Source organism: Protopterus annectens, chromosome 9.part0 (assembly GCF_019279795.1).
Source record: "Protopterus annectens isolate FY-2018-M chromosome 9.part0, PAN1.0, whole genome shotgun sequence".
Classification (NCBI taxonomy): Eukaryota; Metazoa; Chordata; order Ceratodontiformes; family Protopteridae; genus Protopterus; species Protopterus annectens.
In genome coordinates, this window is record NC_056743.1 from 1431396017 (window position 1) to 1431414996 (window position 18980).

At 35.6% G+C, this 18980-nt stretch overlaps 1 protein-coding gene across 3 annotated transcripts in view; it reads left to right on the plus strand.

The window, feature by feature from the left end:
• LOC122812109 (myoneurin-like) overlaps window positions 1-18980 on the plus strand; it is a 947405-nt gene that overhangs the window by 260897 nt on the left and 667528 nt on the right. For all 3 annotated transcript variants that reach the window (XM_044084390.1, XM_044084391.1, XM_044084392.1), the window contains exon 4: window positions 1495-1647. In XM_044084390.1, coding sequence (XP_043940325.1) covers window positions 1495-1647 — 153 coding nt within the window. The remainder of the gene's footprint in view (window positions 1-1494; window positions 1648-18980) is intronic.

The following is an 18980-nucleotide window of genomic DNA, read 5'->3' on the forward strand; positions in this document are numbered from 1 at the left end:
GGCTGACTGTTGACTTAGAGACTAGTACCATCCTGGTTATTCAATATTTCTTCTTTCCCTTTGGGAAGAGTTCTTCGTAGATATATATAAGAGGGTATGTATATGTTTGTATATATGTATATACTGTTATTTGCAGCAAACAAGATCTGAGGTAATTCCAGCAGTGCATTGTGGGTTAAGGGGCTTGCTCTCGAGCAACTGGCAAACCTTGAGCTTGCTATCGGCCGTGTCGGAGCCGAGGATCGGCTCCAAAACCCATCAGTGAGAATAAAGGCGAGATAAACAACTCACATGGAAACGTTATGGTAAGTACATAACTTCTATTTTTTTTAACTTCTATTTTTTTTACATGTATCAAGATCTACTTTATTAAATGTTGTATCTTGTAAAATAATCTACCTTGTCAGATTTTTTAATTTACATGCTACCAGTAAAATTTCTAACCATAAGCTAGAATAGAGACCATGTGAAGAATCTAACTTAAATTAGCATGTAATAGGCAAGTCTTAACCTTGAATGATAACATACCTATACTTTAGTTTACTTAACCATGGCAATAACATAGCATTCATGCTAATGGTAAGTTCTATACAGTTTAAGTAATCAGTAAAACTGTTTTAAAATACTGACAGATGAAATCATCTTTTTTTTAAATAAACATGTTTAGTTGCTGTGCTTCAAGAACAAAAGTCAGAATGTCATGTTTTGCACATATCACTTCTGTTTCCTTGTTTTTTCAAGTGTATAATCCATTACTAGCTAGCCCCATATTCATAATTGTCAGTCTTGAGCACAAAAAGTCATAACTTACAAGCCCTTTTATAAAATTCCAGTGCATTGAGGATTTGGCATGCAGACATCTCATAGATCCTTTTTTTTTTCCTGGGCAAGGGTTGTTTGATTTGGGAAATTACTTGCAAAGTAGGTGACCTGTACCCACACACAGCCAGCCTCCTTTGTATTCTCATATGCCTAACCTGTAGACCTTTACCATTTTATCAGTAATTGCTGTAAAGTCCATCTGGTGATAAAATTCTTTCATCTTTGCATTCCTTTATTTTGAGTTGGTGTCTTTGGTGTCCTAGATGGTTGCTGTACACCCTGGCTTTGAGATATTTTATGCTGTCTGTTTAGAAGTGTAATATTTTTAATCAAAAGTCCAGTGAATTTGTTTGCATTCAGTTGTGTAGCAATTTGCTTAAAACTGCTGTTCAGATTATTCCCTGCAGTCTGTATTCACAGTTTGAGGAAATCCTTAGTACCTGTCTGTTCTTAAACTGTAATTACTTCAGTGTTTGCTGCTATACTGTGATAACATAACTAGTGCCAACTGCTCAGTTTTAGAGGCATTACTTGAGGCATTAAGCAATTAGCTTGTTTTTTCTTAATTTAAGAACTGAATAGCTATAGTGTGAAAAAGACCATATCAAACTAGTAAAAAGTAGTTGTTATAAAGTTTACTTCAAGCTCTTTCTTCTTGTCTGAACTTTGCAGAAAAAGTGTGTGGCTGTGGCTTGCACTCAGACTGACGATATTCCTGAAGAGCTCACATTTGATGATGCATCCTGTCAGACTGATCCTGTGACAGATGAACCTTCTTGGTCAGATGTTTCTTGCCAAACTGAAAGATCTGAAGAAGCTACCAAGGTAACACGATGGACAGTCTACACATTCTATCAAATTCATCCACACACCCTTTGTAATGTTACAATGAATATTGTGTCTTGAAGGGTCATCTAGTATCCTGTGATATCCATTGAGTGTCCACTCACAGATATCAGCCGTTGTTTTAGTCTATTTTTCAGACAGTTGAATGCCCCACCCCCAAACCCCCGTACAGGGGAGATACTTCTCTTGGGATTGTTGTGGTTTTGGTGTTGGTTGATGTGTTCCGAAAAATAGCGACTCTACCCTATGCTGCTGCCAATTAACTTTTGGGTTCTTTTCATTCCGTCCATCTGATTCAGAGTATGCATCTTCAGCATGCGTGTCTGATCTTAATTTGGCCTTGAGCTCCTGTAAATCATTGCCCCCCATAATTTCCTTGTACATTAAGCTCCCTCAGATCTCATATGCTGCCACAACATTTGGACATGATTTGCTGTAGCTGCTTCCTAAGTGCTCTTGCTCTATTTTTTGTATAGTTAGTAGTACTTTTCAAAACGTACTGGATAACTGAATATATTTAGTTATATTTTGTTCCACTGGATAAATTATTCCTTAAGAGCTTTTCTTTTTTTTCTTCCCTTTTAACATTGCACGGCCTTGTTCTATTGCCACCATTAAAAAAATAGTATTAGTTTAAGTAGAAAGTGGTGTGTGTTTATACATGTATATGTGTAATTAGTAGTTATATGTGTGCATGTTTATACATACACATATATACATATAAACACACACACACACACATATATATATATATATATATATATATATTGTGTATGTATGTATATATATGTATATATATATATATATATATATATATATATATATATAGATATATATATATGTGTGTGTATGTGTATATATATATATATATATATATATATATATATATATATATATATATATATATATATATGGGTTACCTTCATTTGCCTGACAGTTCATGTGCCCAACAGAAATTTCAGGCAGCCCATTTGCCTGACAGTTCATTTGCCCAACAATGAGAAAAAGGCAAATAAAAGGTATATGTCCTTTTCCCCACAGTAGTGCTATCCTGGAGTTAGAATATATAGTTGGGGGGGTGTGGGGGGCAACGCCCCCCACCTACTTTGATTTTTAGTGAACAATAAAAAAACAGACTGGACAATATAAAACCAATGTAAGTGTCGGACAAATGAACTGTCAGACAATTGGGCTGCCTGAAATTTCTGTCAGGCAAATGAAGGTAACACACACACACACACACACACACACACACACACACACACACACACACACACACACACACACACACACATGCACACACACTGTGTGTGTGTGTGTAAAATAAACTTCTTTGGCATAACATAAATGAAGCAAGGACAAAAACTTCTCTGGAACCGCTAAAATATATATATGTATATATATAAATAGTTGTACATTGCAATTCCTTATGAGGCCAGCTGCTTAGAGGTGATTTTGCTTAGATTTTGCTTAACCAAACAGAGTAAGAAAAAAAAACAGAGCACGTAATATACAGTGGATATAAAAAGTGTACACACCCCTGTTAAAATGCCAGGTCTTTGTGATATAAAGAAATGAGACCACCATAAATCATTTCAAAACTTTTCCCACCTTTAATGTGACCTATAACCTGTACAGTTCAGTTGAAAAATAAATCTGTTAGGGGAAAAATATAAAAAAATAAAAAATGTACAATAAGCTGGTTGCATAAGTGTGTACACCCTTAAACAAATACTCTGTTGAGGCACCTTTTGATTTAATTACAGCATTCAGTCTTCTTGGGTAGGAGTCTGTCAGCATGAGGCATCTTGACCTGGCAATATTTTCCCACGCTTCCTTGCAAAAGTGCTCCAGATCTGTCAGATTGCAAGGGCGTCTCTTCTGCACAGCCCTCTTCAGGTCACCCCACAGATTTTCTATTTGGATTTAGGTCTGGGCTCTGGCTGGGCCATTCCAAAACTTCAGTTTTCTTCTGGTGAAGCCAGTGAAGCCATTCTTTTGTTGATTTGGATGTATGCTTGGAGACACTGCCGTGTTGAAAGGTGAAATTTCTCTTCATCTTCAGCTTTCTAGCCGACGCCTGAAGGTTTTGGTCCAAAAGTGACTGGTATTTGGAACTGTTCATAATTCCCTCCACTTTGACTTAAGCCCCAGTTCCAGCTGAAGAAAAGCAAACCCAAAACATGATACTGCCACCACCATGCTTCACCGTGGGGATGGTGTTCTTTTGGTGATGTGAAGTGTTTTTGCGCCGCACCTACCTTTTGGAATTGTGTCCAAAAAGTTCAACCTTGGTCTCCTCAGACCATAACACATTTTCCAACATGCTTTTGGGAGACTTGATGTATTGTTTGCAAATTTTAGCCAGGTCTGGATGTTTTTCTGTGTAAGAAAAGGCTTCCATCTTGTAACCCTACCCATTAGTCCAGACATATGGAGAATACGGGAGATTGTTGTCACATGTAGTACACAAACAGCACTTGCCAGAAATTCCTGCAGCTCCTTCAGTGTTGCTGTAGATCTCTTGGCAGCCTCTCTGACCAGTTTTTGGCTGGTCTTTTCATCAGTTTTGGAGGGACGTCCAGTTCTTTGCAACATCACTGTTGTCCCATATTTTCTCCACTTTTTGATGACAGTCTTCATTGTGTTCCATGGTATATCCAATGCTGTGGAAATTATTTTGTACCCTTCTCCTGACTGACACCTTTCAACAGTGAGATCCCTTTGATGCTTTGTAAGCTCTCTGTGAACCATGGCTTTTGCTGTAGCAGGCAACAAAGTGAAATTCAGGAAAATCCTTATAGGACAGCTGAACTTTATTTGAGGTTAATCAGAGTCTCTCTAATTGATGGCAGGTGTGTACCCAAGAAGACTGAATGCTGTAATTAAATCAAAAGGTGCTTCAACAAAGTATTAGTTTAAGGGTGTGCACACTTATCCAACCATCTTATTGTACATTTTTTATTTTTTTTACATTTTTCCCCTAACAGATTTGTTTGTTTTTCAATTGAATTGTACAGGTTATAGGTCACATTAAAGGTTTTGAAATTATTTATTGTGGTGTCATTTTTTATATCACAAAAAACCCTGGCATTTTAACAGGGGTGCGTACACTTTTTATATCCACTGTATATTGCAATTCCTTGGGGGGGGGAAGCTGCTTAGAGATGATTTTTCTTAGCCAGGGTTAGAACAAGAGCATATCCATGTATTAGTTAAATGTGCATTAAGAATCTTTTTGAATTGTGTAGTGCTGGCGCTAGTTTTTTATGTTTAGGGGCAGAGAATTCCAAAGTTTTGCTATGTAGTAGGAGTAGAAGGATTCTCCATCTGTGTTAGTTTTAGATATTTTAATAAAGATTTGTTAATGGAACACAAGACACAATTAGTAGAGTAGGTTTGGAGGAGGTTAGGTAGGGCAGGTGTTTTGTTTGGTTGATAGAGTAATTGATGGGCCATGGTTAGTTATTTATACTCTAGGAGATTAGACTGTTCTAACCAAGTGAGTTGTTTAAGTGCTACGCAGTGATGTGATCTATAACTAGACTAGGTGGCAAACTTAGCAGTTTTTTTGTAGCATGTGTTGAGTTTGCTTAACTCTGATTTCTTTAGGTTTGTTAGTATGGGAGATGTATAGAAGAGGGTAGAGACAATAGCTTTTTTAGGATTAATACCTTTAGCAAGATTTTACATGAGGATACTGTAACAGACCCTTGTGGTACATTAGTCATTAGGGTTTCACACTCTGACTGCACCTATTTGAATTGCAAACATTTGCAAAGAACACAGACTGGTGGATTCATGCAGAAAAGGTTTCTCTGGGCTGCCCTTTTATTTTTCTATGCCTTAAGGTCAGTGACAATGGATGCCTCCTGGCTAGGGTAGGGGTGACATTATGTGGGAAGGACAGCCCAAGGCACGTGGTCTGAGAGGTTGATGTTCACATCAGTATCCTTGGATTGAGAGCAGTCCTATTGACACTGCAGGCATTTCAAGATGTTCTTCCTCTAAGGATGGCTGCTATTCAGAGAGACAACATGCCTGTGAACTTGTACATCGACAAACGGGAAAACCCAGTCCTACCCCTTATGTTGACAGGAAATGAGAGTGTGGCAATGGTCAGCCTCTTCTGATCGCTTTCTTTTGGCAGTGGATATTTCAGGGAAGTCCAACGTGCTAGTAGACAACTGAGCAGGTCCATTCTACTTCCTCACAAGTGGTCTCTCAGTGGCGGAAATGATTTTTCCCCTGTGGGGCCAGCTGTTCTGCAACCTCTTTGCTTCTCCTCTCACTTCTAACTGCAGCAGGTACTTTGCCCTGATCCCTCCAGAGGAGGAGTCACCAAGAGACTCTCTGATTCATGATTGGCCCCCTGATCTCCTGTATGCCTTTTCTCCCACCATTCTCATTTCCATGTATGTTTTTTCCCCAGAAAGCATATCCGCAGAACAGCAAGGTTATCCTCATTGTATATTCTGGCCTCAGCAAGTGTAGTTTCACTTCCACTGGCCTCATCTAGTTCATCCTCCCTGGATATTGGAGTCTTCTCAGGACCTGCTGTCTAACCCATCCAGGATATCTCTCCTGGATATTCAAGCCCTCAAATTAACTGCATGGTTTCTCCACTTCCAGTGATGGCCAGACACTCCAGGCTTTCCTTCTCGATTTGTCACACCCTTACATCATCTTAGAAATATATATGAGCAAATGGAAAAGGTTTTCTGTGTGGGCCCTCCAGAAGCAATTAAACCCCTTTCATCCCCTATCTCAGCTGTTTTTTTCTTTCTTTTTTTTTAAGTTTTTATTGAATTTTAACAAAGTAATAACTAAGACGATTTGTAGAATTTAAATACCAATACAAAAAAAAAAAGAAACATTCAGCAACTAAAGTATTTGCAACAGTGTCTACTAGGTAAAAATTAAAAAGTTCTATTCTTGAATGTTCAGTAATTGTTTGTCTAATAAATGTTTTAGTTTAGACCACAGGTTATAAGATGACGTAATTCTGATGGATCTTGATTTAATGGTCATCTATTCCAAGTGACATAATTCAGTTATGGTGCTCTTGAGTTACACAAAAGAAGGTGAAACCTCACTCTTCCAATTTCTGGTTGTAACCTTTCTGGCAACAGCCCAAATGGACCATAACATATTTTATTTTTGTAACACTATCAGGAACGGGTGTATTAAATAGAATCAAAGATTTGGATAAAACATACTTATCTGAAAATAAAGCCTGAAGGGAAACTATTAAAATTATACCAACAAGATTTAAAAACTGCATAGTCAAAAACATGTGAGATCAATCTGCCTTTGTTTCTAATTTACATCTCCAATATAAAACTTTTTTTTTCGTACTAATTTAGTTCCATTTTGTGTGGAGTATAAAAGGACCCGTACATAAATTTCCAGGAGAACAGTTTCTATTTAAGTGATGAAGTAGTCAGCTTAGATGATTCCAATATTATTCTTTTATCATTATCATTAGGTGGATTATTATTAACTAAAGAGAAATAAATCCAGTAGTTTTCCAAATAATTTTTGTTTCATTTCTAATTGTTTTATATATTTTTGAAAGCTTGCCATTATTAGGCAAATTCTGCTGTATGAATATTATCAGAAGATTTAATAACTTAGGGACAGAAATATTTTGTACTTGGTGACATCAGGTCCATTTTACTAACCACAAACTACCTAAAGGATTGTATTTCCATCTACATATCCTTAATTAAATCATATTTAACGATTAAATAATCTACAGGGTTCAGTTTATCATCGGTCAACAATTGAAACCAATAAATGAGATTATTTTCCTTGAGTAGCATCATCTTAGCAAGATTTAAAGAAGGAATATTGCTCTATGTAAAAGCAATATGAAAAAGAAGCATCATCCAAGCTTTATATACTGGATTTTTACAAATAAAATTTCTAAATGTCTTTAGTAGAAGTGAAATGAAATATGAAATAGGTATTTGAGACTTATTGGTTGTAAAATAATCTTTTAACACCCAAATAATTGTTTAATATTAACAGTTTATTAGAATTGGATATATTAATACTATTAAAATAAAGAATTTCTTGAAACTTTTTCCATTTGGTCGAATAATGTTTATTTGCTAATTAACACATTTTTTTATCACAGAAGAGAGAGAGGACAATTCCAAATCTGTTAGACCAATACACCCATTAGACCAGTCTTTTATATAATGTGCTCGTGCTACTCGAGGTTTATTTGGAAACCAAAAAAAAATTTAAATCCGTGAGTTGAATTGTTTTATATATGTTTTAGGGGGCAGTAATAATAAGGATTGTACAATGTATAATATCTTACGTAGAATCATTTTAGTGATAGAAAGCCTTTCCTCCAGTGTGAAAAACAGTTTATTCCAGTTATTTATGAGTTTCTTTATTATGGATAAACTATTACTGTAGTTAAAATCCACTATATCCTTAATGTTATTAGCTAATATGTTAATTTGCCCATTTGAAAAAAATATTTAGAAAACCTCTCACTCAGGTTATTAATGTTAGAATGAATATAAAGTATTTTTTGTTTTACTATCATTAAAAATTCGACCAGATCTCTTTTTAAAAAAATTTTTCATAGATTCAAAGATAGCGGAAAGGGAACCATTATTTCCTTAAATAGTAAGAATTATGTCGTCCACAAAGTTGAATTTTGGAAGTCATATTAAGATTTAATTTAATACCCTCGATATCTGGATTCATCCTTATAAAATTAGCTAATGGCTCCATTAGAGTAAAAAGTAAAGGGGATAAAGGGCATCCTTGCATAGTTTTTTAACAATTTGAATGTTTTGTTAGGTATAAGAACTAATTTTAATTTAGGCCTGACACCCTTTATAAAGATGGTTAATAGGTTGTATACAATTATTAGAAACATTTAATTCTCCTAAAAAAGATAATCCCAATTAACCGAATCAAAGGCACAATTTTATATCCAGGCTGATTAGAGTTAAGTTGTCTTTTGAATTATTAACCAAATCAATTATATTAATACCCTCTTAATATTGTCATATGTATTCCTATTTAAAATAAATCCTGTTTGATCCTCATCAGTCAAAAACGGAAGGAACTTCTTCAGCCTATTAACATAAATAGACATAAACATTCTGTAATCAACATTTAAAAGAGTAATTGATCTGTATGAAGAACATTTAGTAGGAGCTTTCAGTCTTTAATATGAGAGAAAGAGTGTACTTCCAAGGAGGAGGAACATTGACTAGATCGTGGCATAAAGAAAAGACTTTATGTACTAGGATCAGAGCTTCATTAGGCATTGTTTTATAAATTTCAGTGATAATTTCATCATTACCTGGAGCCTTATTTCACTTTAAAGTATTGATTTGATGCTGAATTTCAGACATTGAGATTGGTTTGTCAAGTGTTTTAACCTGTATATCTCATAATTTAGTTTTGGTATTTTATTAATAAAAGATCTAACTACTTCTTTAGTATCTAATAATATTATTAAAGTATTCTCTAAATTACGTTAATATATCCTCTATTTTGGTAACATTTAGGTGAATAAATCTCTTTGATATGACTACATTTACTAAACCTCTTAGTTTTGACTGCTGAGTTATTCAGTGACTTGGGATTGACAGAAAAAATAATAAATTTGAACCTTTCTAAATTAAGCATAGTCTTATGATTTAAAATGCCTGTTTGCTATTCAAAGCATTAATTTCTTCTGTTTGTATTATTTTTACCAAATTGGTTAAGTAGTTTTAATTTATCAAGTTTCAATTGTTATCTCATTTAATTTTCTATCCCATTGTTTTCTTTTACTGGGATACCAATTAGTAATTCTCCCATGCAGATAAGCTTTTAATGTGTGTATATATATATATATATATATATATATATATATATATATATATATATATATATATATATATGCTTTTAATGTGTGTATATATATATATATATATATATATATATCAGAATTATCACTAATGCTGTTATATTTAATAAATATTTGAATTTCTAATATCAGGAAATCTTTAAATTCATTTAGAGTGGTTATATAGGCTGGAATTATTTTAATCTGGACATAATTGTTTGGACTAATTAGTAATTCAAAAGAAATAGCATTATGATCAGAAAGGGGAAATGAAATTACTTTAACCTTACCTAAGCTGTTAATTAACTAATTTGAAACATATATATCAGTTCTGGAATATGTGCCTTGTCTATGAGAAAAATGTGTTAAAAAGAGAGAATCTGGATCAGAAAAATAATTTGTATATAAATATGAAATGCATCAGCAAAACCCTTCAGGTTTTTGACTGAGGGTAAAATTTGCCTTTTACCAGATGTATTGGAATCTTTGTCTGCTAAAATACAATTAAAATCCCCTGTCAAAATAAATACTTGAACAATCTGATTTAAATGTTTCACAGTGTTAAGCCCAATTCCTGGGATTCAGCAGATATTAATTAGAGCATATATTTTCTTATTAAGTTTCAATGTAACTGAACAAAACATACCTTTATTATCTTTATATGTATCAATAATTTTAGTAATAGGTAAACAATTATTCCACATTATAGCTGCTACTCTCTTTTTTTGAAACTGGTGAGAGCCAGATAACACATAAAGTCTAGTATTAAGTTTGTCTTCAGATAAAAGGTGTGTTTCTTGTAAAAAAAAAAAAAAAAACTTGAGAATTGAATAGTTTCAAATAGCTGTGGAGACTTCCCCTCTTACACCTGTTATTCAAACCATTAATATACATTTCAGATGAGACGTACTATAGTGAAAAATATGCATGTAATATGACCATAATTTGCTTTGTAAACATATATAAACAATTACTCCATCAGTATTGAAATGAGTATAAGTAAACCTATGATCAGTCATATTTGAAACAGTAATACAAGTCAAAGTTGTGTAATTGGTAGACACCCAAAAAGAACACACAAAAATCAACATGAAATAAGTCTAAAGTTCTGTAACCCAATAAACCCCTTCATGGAGTCAAAAACTCCTAATTTAACAGCATTCACTGCTCAAGTTAACCACCAAACAACAGTTTACTTTCCCCACTATGAAATATAATAAACTCATCAGTTACATCAAACAGGTCTGTAACATCATTAAACAGAAACTATATTCTGACAATTTAAAATAACCATTTCTACAAAATTATTGTATTTTAGTTGCTAGTATAATAAAGCCTTTGTGATTAGATATTTTCAGACCATTCATGAACCATATATTCATTAATTTTGATTTTTAGAAAATGTATGTCGTCAGTAACTAACACAATAAGACATTAGAGCATTGTATCAGCATGTATTATAAAATCAGAAACACACCTGGCTACTACTAATAGACAAGGTCATATTAAATAAATTATTATTAACTTGTCACATAATCATCATACCACATAGATCAGAACTTATATTAAATGGGGAAAAGGGGGGGGGGCACAAGCATTTGAATTCTTTTGTCATATTGAATGTTTCAGACATCATAATTCACCAAGCCGCTAGTGACCTGTAAACTTATCACATTAAAGTTCAGCAATAAGTGCTGTTGAAATTCAAAACATTTTCCCCCTTTCCCTTCCCCTCCTCCCACCCTTCACCATCCCCTCCTCCCTTATTTTTCTCCCCCCCCTTCCTTCTCCTTTCCACTCTTCCATCCATTCTTGCAAAAAAGAAGTATAAAAGAGCATCCCAAATGTTGCTTGCACAACATTCATAAAAAATAAAGCAAAACCCTTAAGGAATTGAAATTGAATTGAAATCATTACAAGATAAGGGTTTTGCACTAGCATGACAGGTGAAATGACATACTTTAATAATAAGTTTCTACAATAAGATGATGTTACTTTGTTATGGTTCAAATACTTATTCTTTAATGCTAGACCAAGAATCTAAACTCCTAATTTCGTAATTCATACAGTTATACTAATTTTTATAGCCTGTCTTATAAGCAAAACACCTAAATCTTATTAAAAAGCAACCTTTTTATAAGTTGTATATCAGTATCTTTTGACATGATGCAAAGATTTATATAGCTTACATTTAAAAGTATCACGGTATCTGGCATTATTTTGGAACAATTTCAGCTGTTTAAGCTTTTTTTTTTTACAGTGTAATGCCCTTATTCAATCCTTTGAGTCAAACTGTCAGTAGGAGACACTGGACGTTACTAGTTGCAGTTAGGAAAGTGATACCATGTTGCAAATCACCCAGGCTTCAACTTTTACTGCAATTGATTAGTTTCTCTTGTGGTGTGAAGATCAACAGTAAGGAAAACAGAAACATGTTCTATCCTAACAAGATGGTCTGTGACCTATATTAAGCATGTTTTTGGAACAGCATACCATAGTTCTATTAGCAAGACAATTACCTTTGGGGCAATATAACTTTTCTTACTGCATTGAAGTACTGCCCTTAGCAACATATTAATGATGTTTATTAAATTTTATTTGAAAAGGAAAAAAATGAGAAAAACACTTAAAACATATTCAGAAAGGTTCCTTGACAGTATAGAATGGGATTTTGACCTGTGTTGTTACAAAAGTTAAGGAAGTTGGTATTCAGTTTAATTTTGTTTTAATAAATAACTTTTTAATATAGTTTATATCTTTAATTTATTTTCTGTCTTCTCCTTTCGCTATAATAGAATAAGCCATATAATAAATATTAACTTCCCCTTTAAGAGTGTCCAGGATTAGGGAGCCAGTTAAAATCAAGGAAGCAATTAATTACATCACGAGTAAACATTAAACTTTCTGCGGTTAACCCAACTTGCTCAAGTCACTAGAAGATTTTAAAGATTGAGAGCTTGAGCAAAGCAAAGAACCACAAAAGCATAAGAATTACCACAGCAAAATCAATAAAATAAGCAAGCAGAAAACTCCAAACCCAGTAGCACAGCATTTATATACAAAACACCTCAACACAACCCGTTTAGTGCTACTATACTGTCCCCCCCCAAAAGCCAGCCAACACAATTTAAATCACTAAAAAGAAAACAAATTAACCACACAATAGCAAACACATTGCAAAGTGCCAAATCAATTAACCTTCAAGATAGACCTCTAGGAATGTGAATGAGCATAAATTCAAAGAGACAAGCACTCAAGCAAGTCATGTCCCATATAAATAATATATACAATCCTGTGTTTTTCAATCAAGTACCAATCACAAAACATAAGGAGATCAGACCAGTCAATTCAGATTACATAACCGTTAACATTTCTTAGTAGGAAAAGAAAGGGGAAAAAGCACTTATGAATCTGTAAAACAACAAACCACCCATAAATGTAGCTGTGTTAATTCCCACAATAACAATCCATAAAGACAAAACAATAAACCCACCAAGACGTAAACGAGCCAGAAAAATAATGCAATGAACCACTTTAAAATTTATATCTGTGTGTGTGTGTGTGTGTGTGTGTGTGTGTGTGTGTGTAATATATATATATATATATGTGTGTGTGAAGAAAGAGAGGGGAAAAGGGCTCTAATGATCAATATTAACAAAGAGAGGAAAAAAAGAAGACTACAATATAATTGTTATCTCTTAGTAAAGGCATCCACAGCTCCTTTTCATTTTTTAAAGTATGTATATCGGAAACTAATCAAATTTTTTTCTTTTTTTTTTTCCTTTTCCCACCAATAAGTGAAAAATGACACTTTCACTGTTAGAAAAGAGAGTGAGAGAAAAAACAAGATAACTAAGAAGTCATTTGTCTTTCAATTTCTTCTTCTCAGTTGACTTCCAGTTATTGTTTTCTGCAGATATCTTCAGAGACATGCTAGCCCAGTCCATATATTCAGTTTTGTCTAATATTTTGTTTGAACTTATAAATGTCATAGCTGATTCCAGGTCTTCAAAAATTTTAAATCCATCAGTAAAAAATATTTTCAGTCTGGCAGGAAATAGAAGATTGACCTTTATTTGTTTCCCTTTGAGTTCTTTGATCATTGGCAAACAATGTTTCCTTTTAGATATTACAGCAGATGAGTAATAATTTTCGAAACATATGATGTCATTTATTTTAATTGGTGACTTGGACCAAGCATTTTTAAGGACTAGTTCTTTATCTTGAGAAGAAAGGAATTTTACTATTACTGATTTAGAGGAAGTGTTATTCTTAGATGAAGGTGAAGCAAGAGACATGTGCTTCTTTTTGATTCCCTATGATAAAGCCTCCAGAAGGTCCAAAACATTAGGTAACAGAATTCAGAAAATTCACCATACTGTTACCATGACCTGTTTTTCAAATCATCAAGTTTATTCTGTGGCAAAGTATTCTGTTTTAATAAAAATTCAGTATTGTTTTCTCCTTCATGTAGCCTTCCATCTAGGTCATTAAGTGATGGTTCAAATCCTGACATCTGAGATTTCTGTAGTTGTAAAGTCCTCATAAATACATTCCATTTGTTTTGAATACTTCTCCTTAAAATGATCTAGTTTTGTATCCATTCTGTCTAGTTTCAGTAACAACTCCTGACAAATTCTGTATAAATAACCTAGCCAGGATTGTTTAAAAATAAAAATTCCTGTTAGAAGTCTTTTAAATGGCAGAGCTAAAGAAAACTGCTGTTAACCAGAGGTCATCATGGCCATGCCCCTCCTATCTCAGCTGTTCTTGACTTCCTTGCTTCCATCTTTACTAATGGAGCTAGTTATTCTTCAATTAAGGTCCAGCTTTCTGCCATTTCTAATTTTCACTTTGTCAAAAAAAAAATTTCTTTAGCCTTTTTGACATTATGCAAGACCTTTCTTAAAGGCAACTTTTTACTTTGGTTGCCTGTTAATGACCCCCATGAGATTTAACAGTACTTCTTCAAACTTTGACCAACCTCCTTTTGAGCCTTCAGCCATGGTAGACTTAAAAAGTTCTTATCATGGAATACTTTTCCTAGTTGCCATTACATCAGCTAGACAAGTATCAAAACTCCAGGTGCTTTCTTCCCAGCCACTCTTATCTGATTTTTCATAAGGACAGGGTATCCCTTTGGACTAACCCTTCCTTTCTACCCAAGTTCGCATCAGAGACTAATATCAGCCAGTCCATCAGTCTACCTCTTTTCTTTTCAAGTTTTTCCAGCAAGGGAGAATGCATGCTGCATCTGTTGGATGTTCACAAGCAACATATATTCTGTATTAACAGAACCAAAGATTTTAGAAAATCAGACCAATTGTTTCTTTTTCCAAAGCCAAATTGGGTAAAGCAGTATCTAAAGTAACCTTGGTTGGGTGGCTCACTGATAGTGTTGCTTTTGTTTATAAGAATAAAAGACTGTCGTTACCCAAACTGCATTTCACCAAATCTATGGCCACATTAACTGCCTTTTGGTCCAGAGCTTCTGTAAATGACATTGGCATTTTATCTAGGAATATGGCAACATTGTGCTCCGCTGTACTGTGAAATATCCTTCCTTGAGGACCACCCATAATTTCTCTAACTGGGGACTCTGTCCCATCAGAATAATGGATGAAAAAGACAATATCAGATAGTTATATATTCACCATAACTATGCATCTGTGTCATCTGTTTTCCTCCTTCCACATACCAGCCCCCTTCCTTTTTTTTTTTTTTTATAAATTCCAGTCATGTGAGCTCCTAGTATGTCTTCAGGAGTATTTCCTGTCCACTTTGCTGCATGAGCTCCTGTCCTCCTCCCCACTTTTTTCTTCTTCTGCTTTCTGCTGTAGTTGATGTTCTGCTTAATTTAGAATATGCTAATGACTGAATATCAGAAAGTAGAGGTTTATGGATAAGGGGAGGAGCTTAAGCTATGAAGCCTAAGTCTAGCTAAGTGGTTGAAGCCGGTTCAGAGACCCCATCGGTTGAGGAAGGAGAAAAACAGGCAATAATGAGTACGTAAGTTATTTTTACCTTTAAGAAATAATAAGTTTTACAGTATAACAAAAAGAAAGGCTGAATAGATGCAAGTTTAAGTTAATAAAATGTTGTTATCTTCAGCTGCTGGATGGGAGTGGGTTGTAAAAGTGTACTGATGATGATTTCACTTGTTTTTTACAAGGGTGCATGTTTAGATTAATGTCCTTGGCTTAAGCTATAAACAATTTTTGTAAGAAAATGAGCTTTAAAAATAAGGCAAATGATGAAAGTCATGAAAACTGGTAAACTTGTTGCGTCTGTTCTCATTGTGAGTCAAGAAGTCTGCAGCTGAAGGACAGGTAGATATGGGTGTTCTGTACATTTTGTCCTGAGTGAAATTTACATGCACTTGCATGTTTAGCTGTTTTTTTTTCTCTCATTGCTGATTAATTTTACATGGAGATAGACTGTCCTTGGCTTAAGATATAAACAAGTTTGCTTGAAAGGAGATGGGATTGGAAAATGTTGAAAGCTGTGAAGAATGTTAAGCTTCTTGCATCTGCAAAAATATTTGTTTTTTATTTCCATTTGCAAATGTTCTTGGTGTGAGTCAAAAGTCTACAGCTGAAGGCATTTAGCTAGGGGAATTCTGTACTTCCCAATCAGACTGACATTTGCAAAGACTCCTTTATACAACTTATTAGCTTTTTGCTGACTATTTTTACGTGGAGACAACTATCTATGACAACTTTTGAGAGTTCTGGGCTTTCTTTGCTGAGGGTAATGCAAAATATAAAGGTTCAATGACAAGAGGTTCAATCAAAAAGTTTGAAATTACAAGAAGTGATTAAGAGGTAGTAGCCTCCCTAGCAGCTTTTGTACTTTAATGCATTTTAGAGAACCATGTATAATTTAGCTTTATTTAAAGGTAGCCAGTACACATTTTCTTAGAGCTAAAGGATAATGATTTCTGAAGGCATGCAAATTTTTTTTTTTTTTTTTTTAACATCTGAGAGGGAATAGAGATCATAAAAAAACTGTTAACAATCTGAGAGTAAGAACAAATGCTGTAATATGCTCTTTAGCATGGGTAACCTTAATTTTGGATTAGATTTTGCCTGTACGTACAGCTGTCAATTTGAGGCAATTGTTCCTATCTGGAGGGTTAAACTTTTTTTTTTGTTAAAATTGTACATAGTTTTGTATGTTTGTTCTAAGTTAATAGAGGATGGGGGTGTTTTGAAAATATATAATGGTATGTTGTCCTGTCTCGCCTTCATTCTTGATGGTTGGGTTCAGAACCGAGCATTGGTTCCGACTCGGCCTAATACTAAAGCTCCAGAGCTTTCACTAGCTCAAGGCTACACCTTATCCTATGATGCCTAGTGACAGTTCCCCAGATCTTGTTTGCTGCTTTTTTCTGGTTCGGGATTGTTTTTTGCTGGGTCAGGCTGTTTTTACTTATTTACTTTGACTGAATATTTTGCTATCCTTTTAGTGTATAACCTTTAACTTCTCTAGTTTAGGGTAGAGCAGTTTGTTTTTTGATAGTCTGCTGTTCCCCTTTTTGTATAGTCGCTGGTTGTAGCTTTGTTGTGTGGGCCGTTGTTTTCTCGCAGGCCTCTTGACTCCCTATCTCGTCTGCCTTTAAGTTTGTCCTGAATGAATCCGTTTGACTTAGAGGATTCATTTTGTGTCCCCTTTGTTTTCAGCCCCTTATAGTTAGAGGGCTTTCCTTCCCCTTTTCTGCTTCCTTTCCTGAGGTTTCATCATTTCAGTTAGAGACATCTCCTCTGGCTAGAGGAGATTGTCATTTAAATTAGAGACCTCTCCTCTAGCGTTATTCTTGATTTGTTCCCCCTGTTTAAAAAAAAAAAAAAAAAAAAAAAAATTTTTTTTGCTGTGATCATTGTTTTTTTTTTCCTTTTGCCTTTGTGTGTACTGGTTGATAGGTGTACTGTTGTCATATGCTTATCTTTTTTTTGTTGTCTAATTAGTGAAGTATGTCTAAGGATACTGGTAAGGAAGCCAAGCAATCTGGCTTTAAAAAGTGTGACTCGTGCGCACAGAAGATGTAGTTTATTGATGGCCACACTGGCTGTGTGTATTGCTTAGGTGCAGTTCATCTGCAGGACTCCTGCTCTGTCTTTCATGGATTCAGTACCAGAATCCTGCAGGAATGTAAAAATAAGCTTATTCTAAGGGGTCTACTTAAGGGACTGTTTGATGTGACTATTGAAGGGAACCAGCCCTCTAAATCCTCATCTGAGAAGTCTTCAAAAAAATCTTCGGCTCCGGATTCTGAGCCAAACAAGAAGCTTGAGAAACATGCAACTTCAGACCCAAAGGCTGTCGGGCCCGAGAAGACAAACTACTCCATCGGTTCTACCAGCTTTATTGGAACCGACTCGGAGCCAAAAAAGGAGCCGGTCCCCGACTTTGGAATTGGTCTACTCAGTACCCCAGTCACCCCTTTTGCAGTTGGTGGCTGGTAGTAATAAATCCTCCATGTTCTCCTCTCGATCCTCCAGGAGTCTCTTGGACGATGATGTGGAGCAGGTGGTCAAAAGATTACTTTGGACACTGGCCTTAGCCAAAATTCTCTCGAGTCCAGCCCAGGTGGAAGTGGAGCCGTATGCCTGCCTTGTCTTCTGTTCCTCCTCCGACTTGGATGAGCTTAGAGTTGGAGTGCCTGGATATCCTTGTGGTGGAACCGTCTGGTCCGAAAACCATATCATGTCTAGGTCTGAGAGCTGGCACTCCGTCAGGTCCGGGGAGGAGAGTTGCATCGGACTCTTGTCGGATCCAACTCTTCCTCTCAGGGCTTCAGCGCAGGTGAGTTGGCTCCCACATCTGCCTCGGAGCCATCTTCCTTGGCACAGGAGAAGTCTCCAGACTCCTCGGAGCTGGTGGCTCTCTCAGGTCAGGATCACGGTGCCTTCGAGGTGATGTGTGCTGTCCCCCCAGACTGCACCACCCTTGGCTTTAGCTACTTTTCCCCCAAAAGGACCGGTGTCAACCTCTGTACCATCCCTCCAGCCCAAGGATAGAGAGCCAGTGCCCCAGGATGACTCAATGGGAGATCCACTCTCTTCTGAAACTTCCCCAGAGTATCCCCCTGAGGAGGTCCCTCAGAAGAGAACTTGTAAGAGGAAACTTTTGGACTCGCCTGAGTCTGTCACGTCTGATATGGACTTGGAGGATTCAGAAGGGTCCCCACTGTCCCCCGCTGAGGATGTCTCCTTTTCAGACATCTTGGAGATCCTGAAGCAGAGAAGTGGCTGGAAGACACTCTCCCCTTCTGAAGATGTCTGTATACCTGGAAGCATTTGGATCTAGACCTTTCACCCCTTGGGTGTCTCTGCCTTTCAACCAACTCCTTGGCATAGTCAGTCGAAATGCGTGGGGCTCTCCAGAATCCATGGAACATGTTCCAAGGAGGCCTAACAAGTTTATTACTGCCCTGGATGCCAAG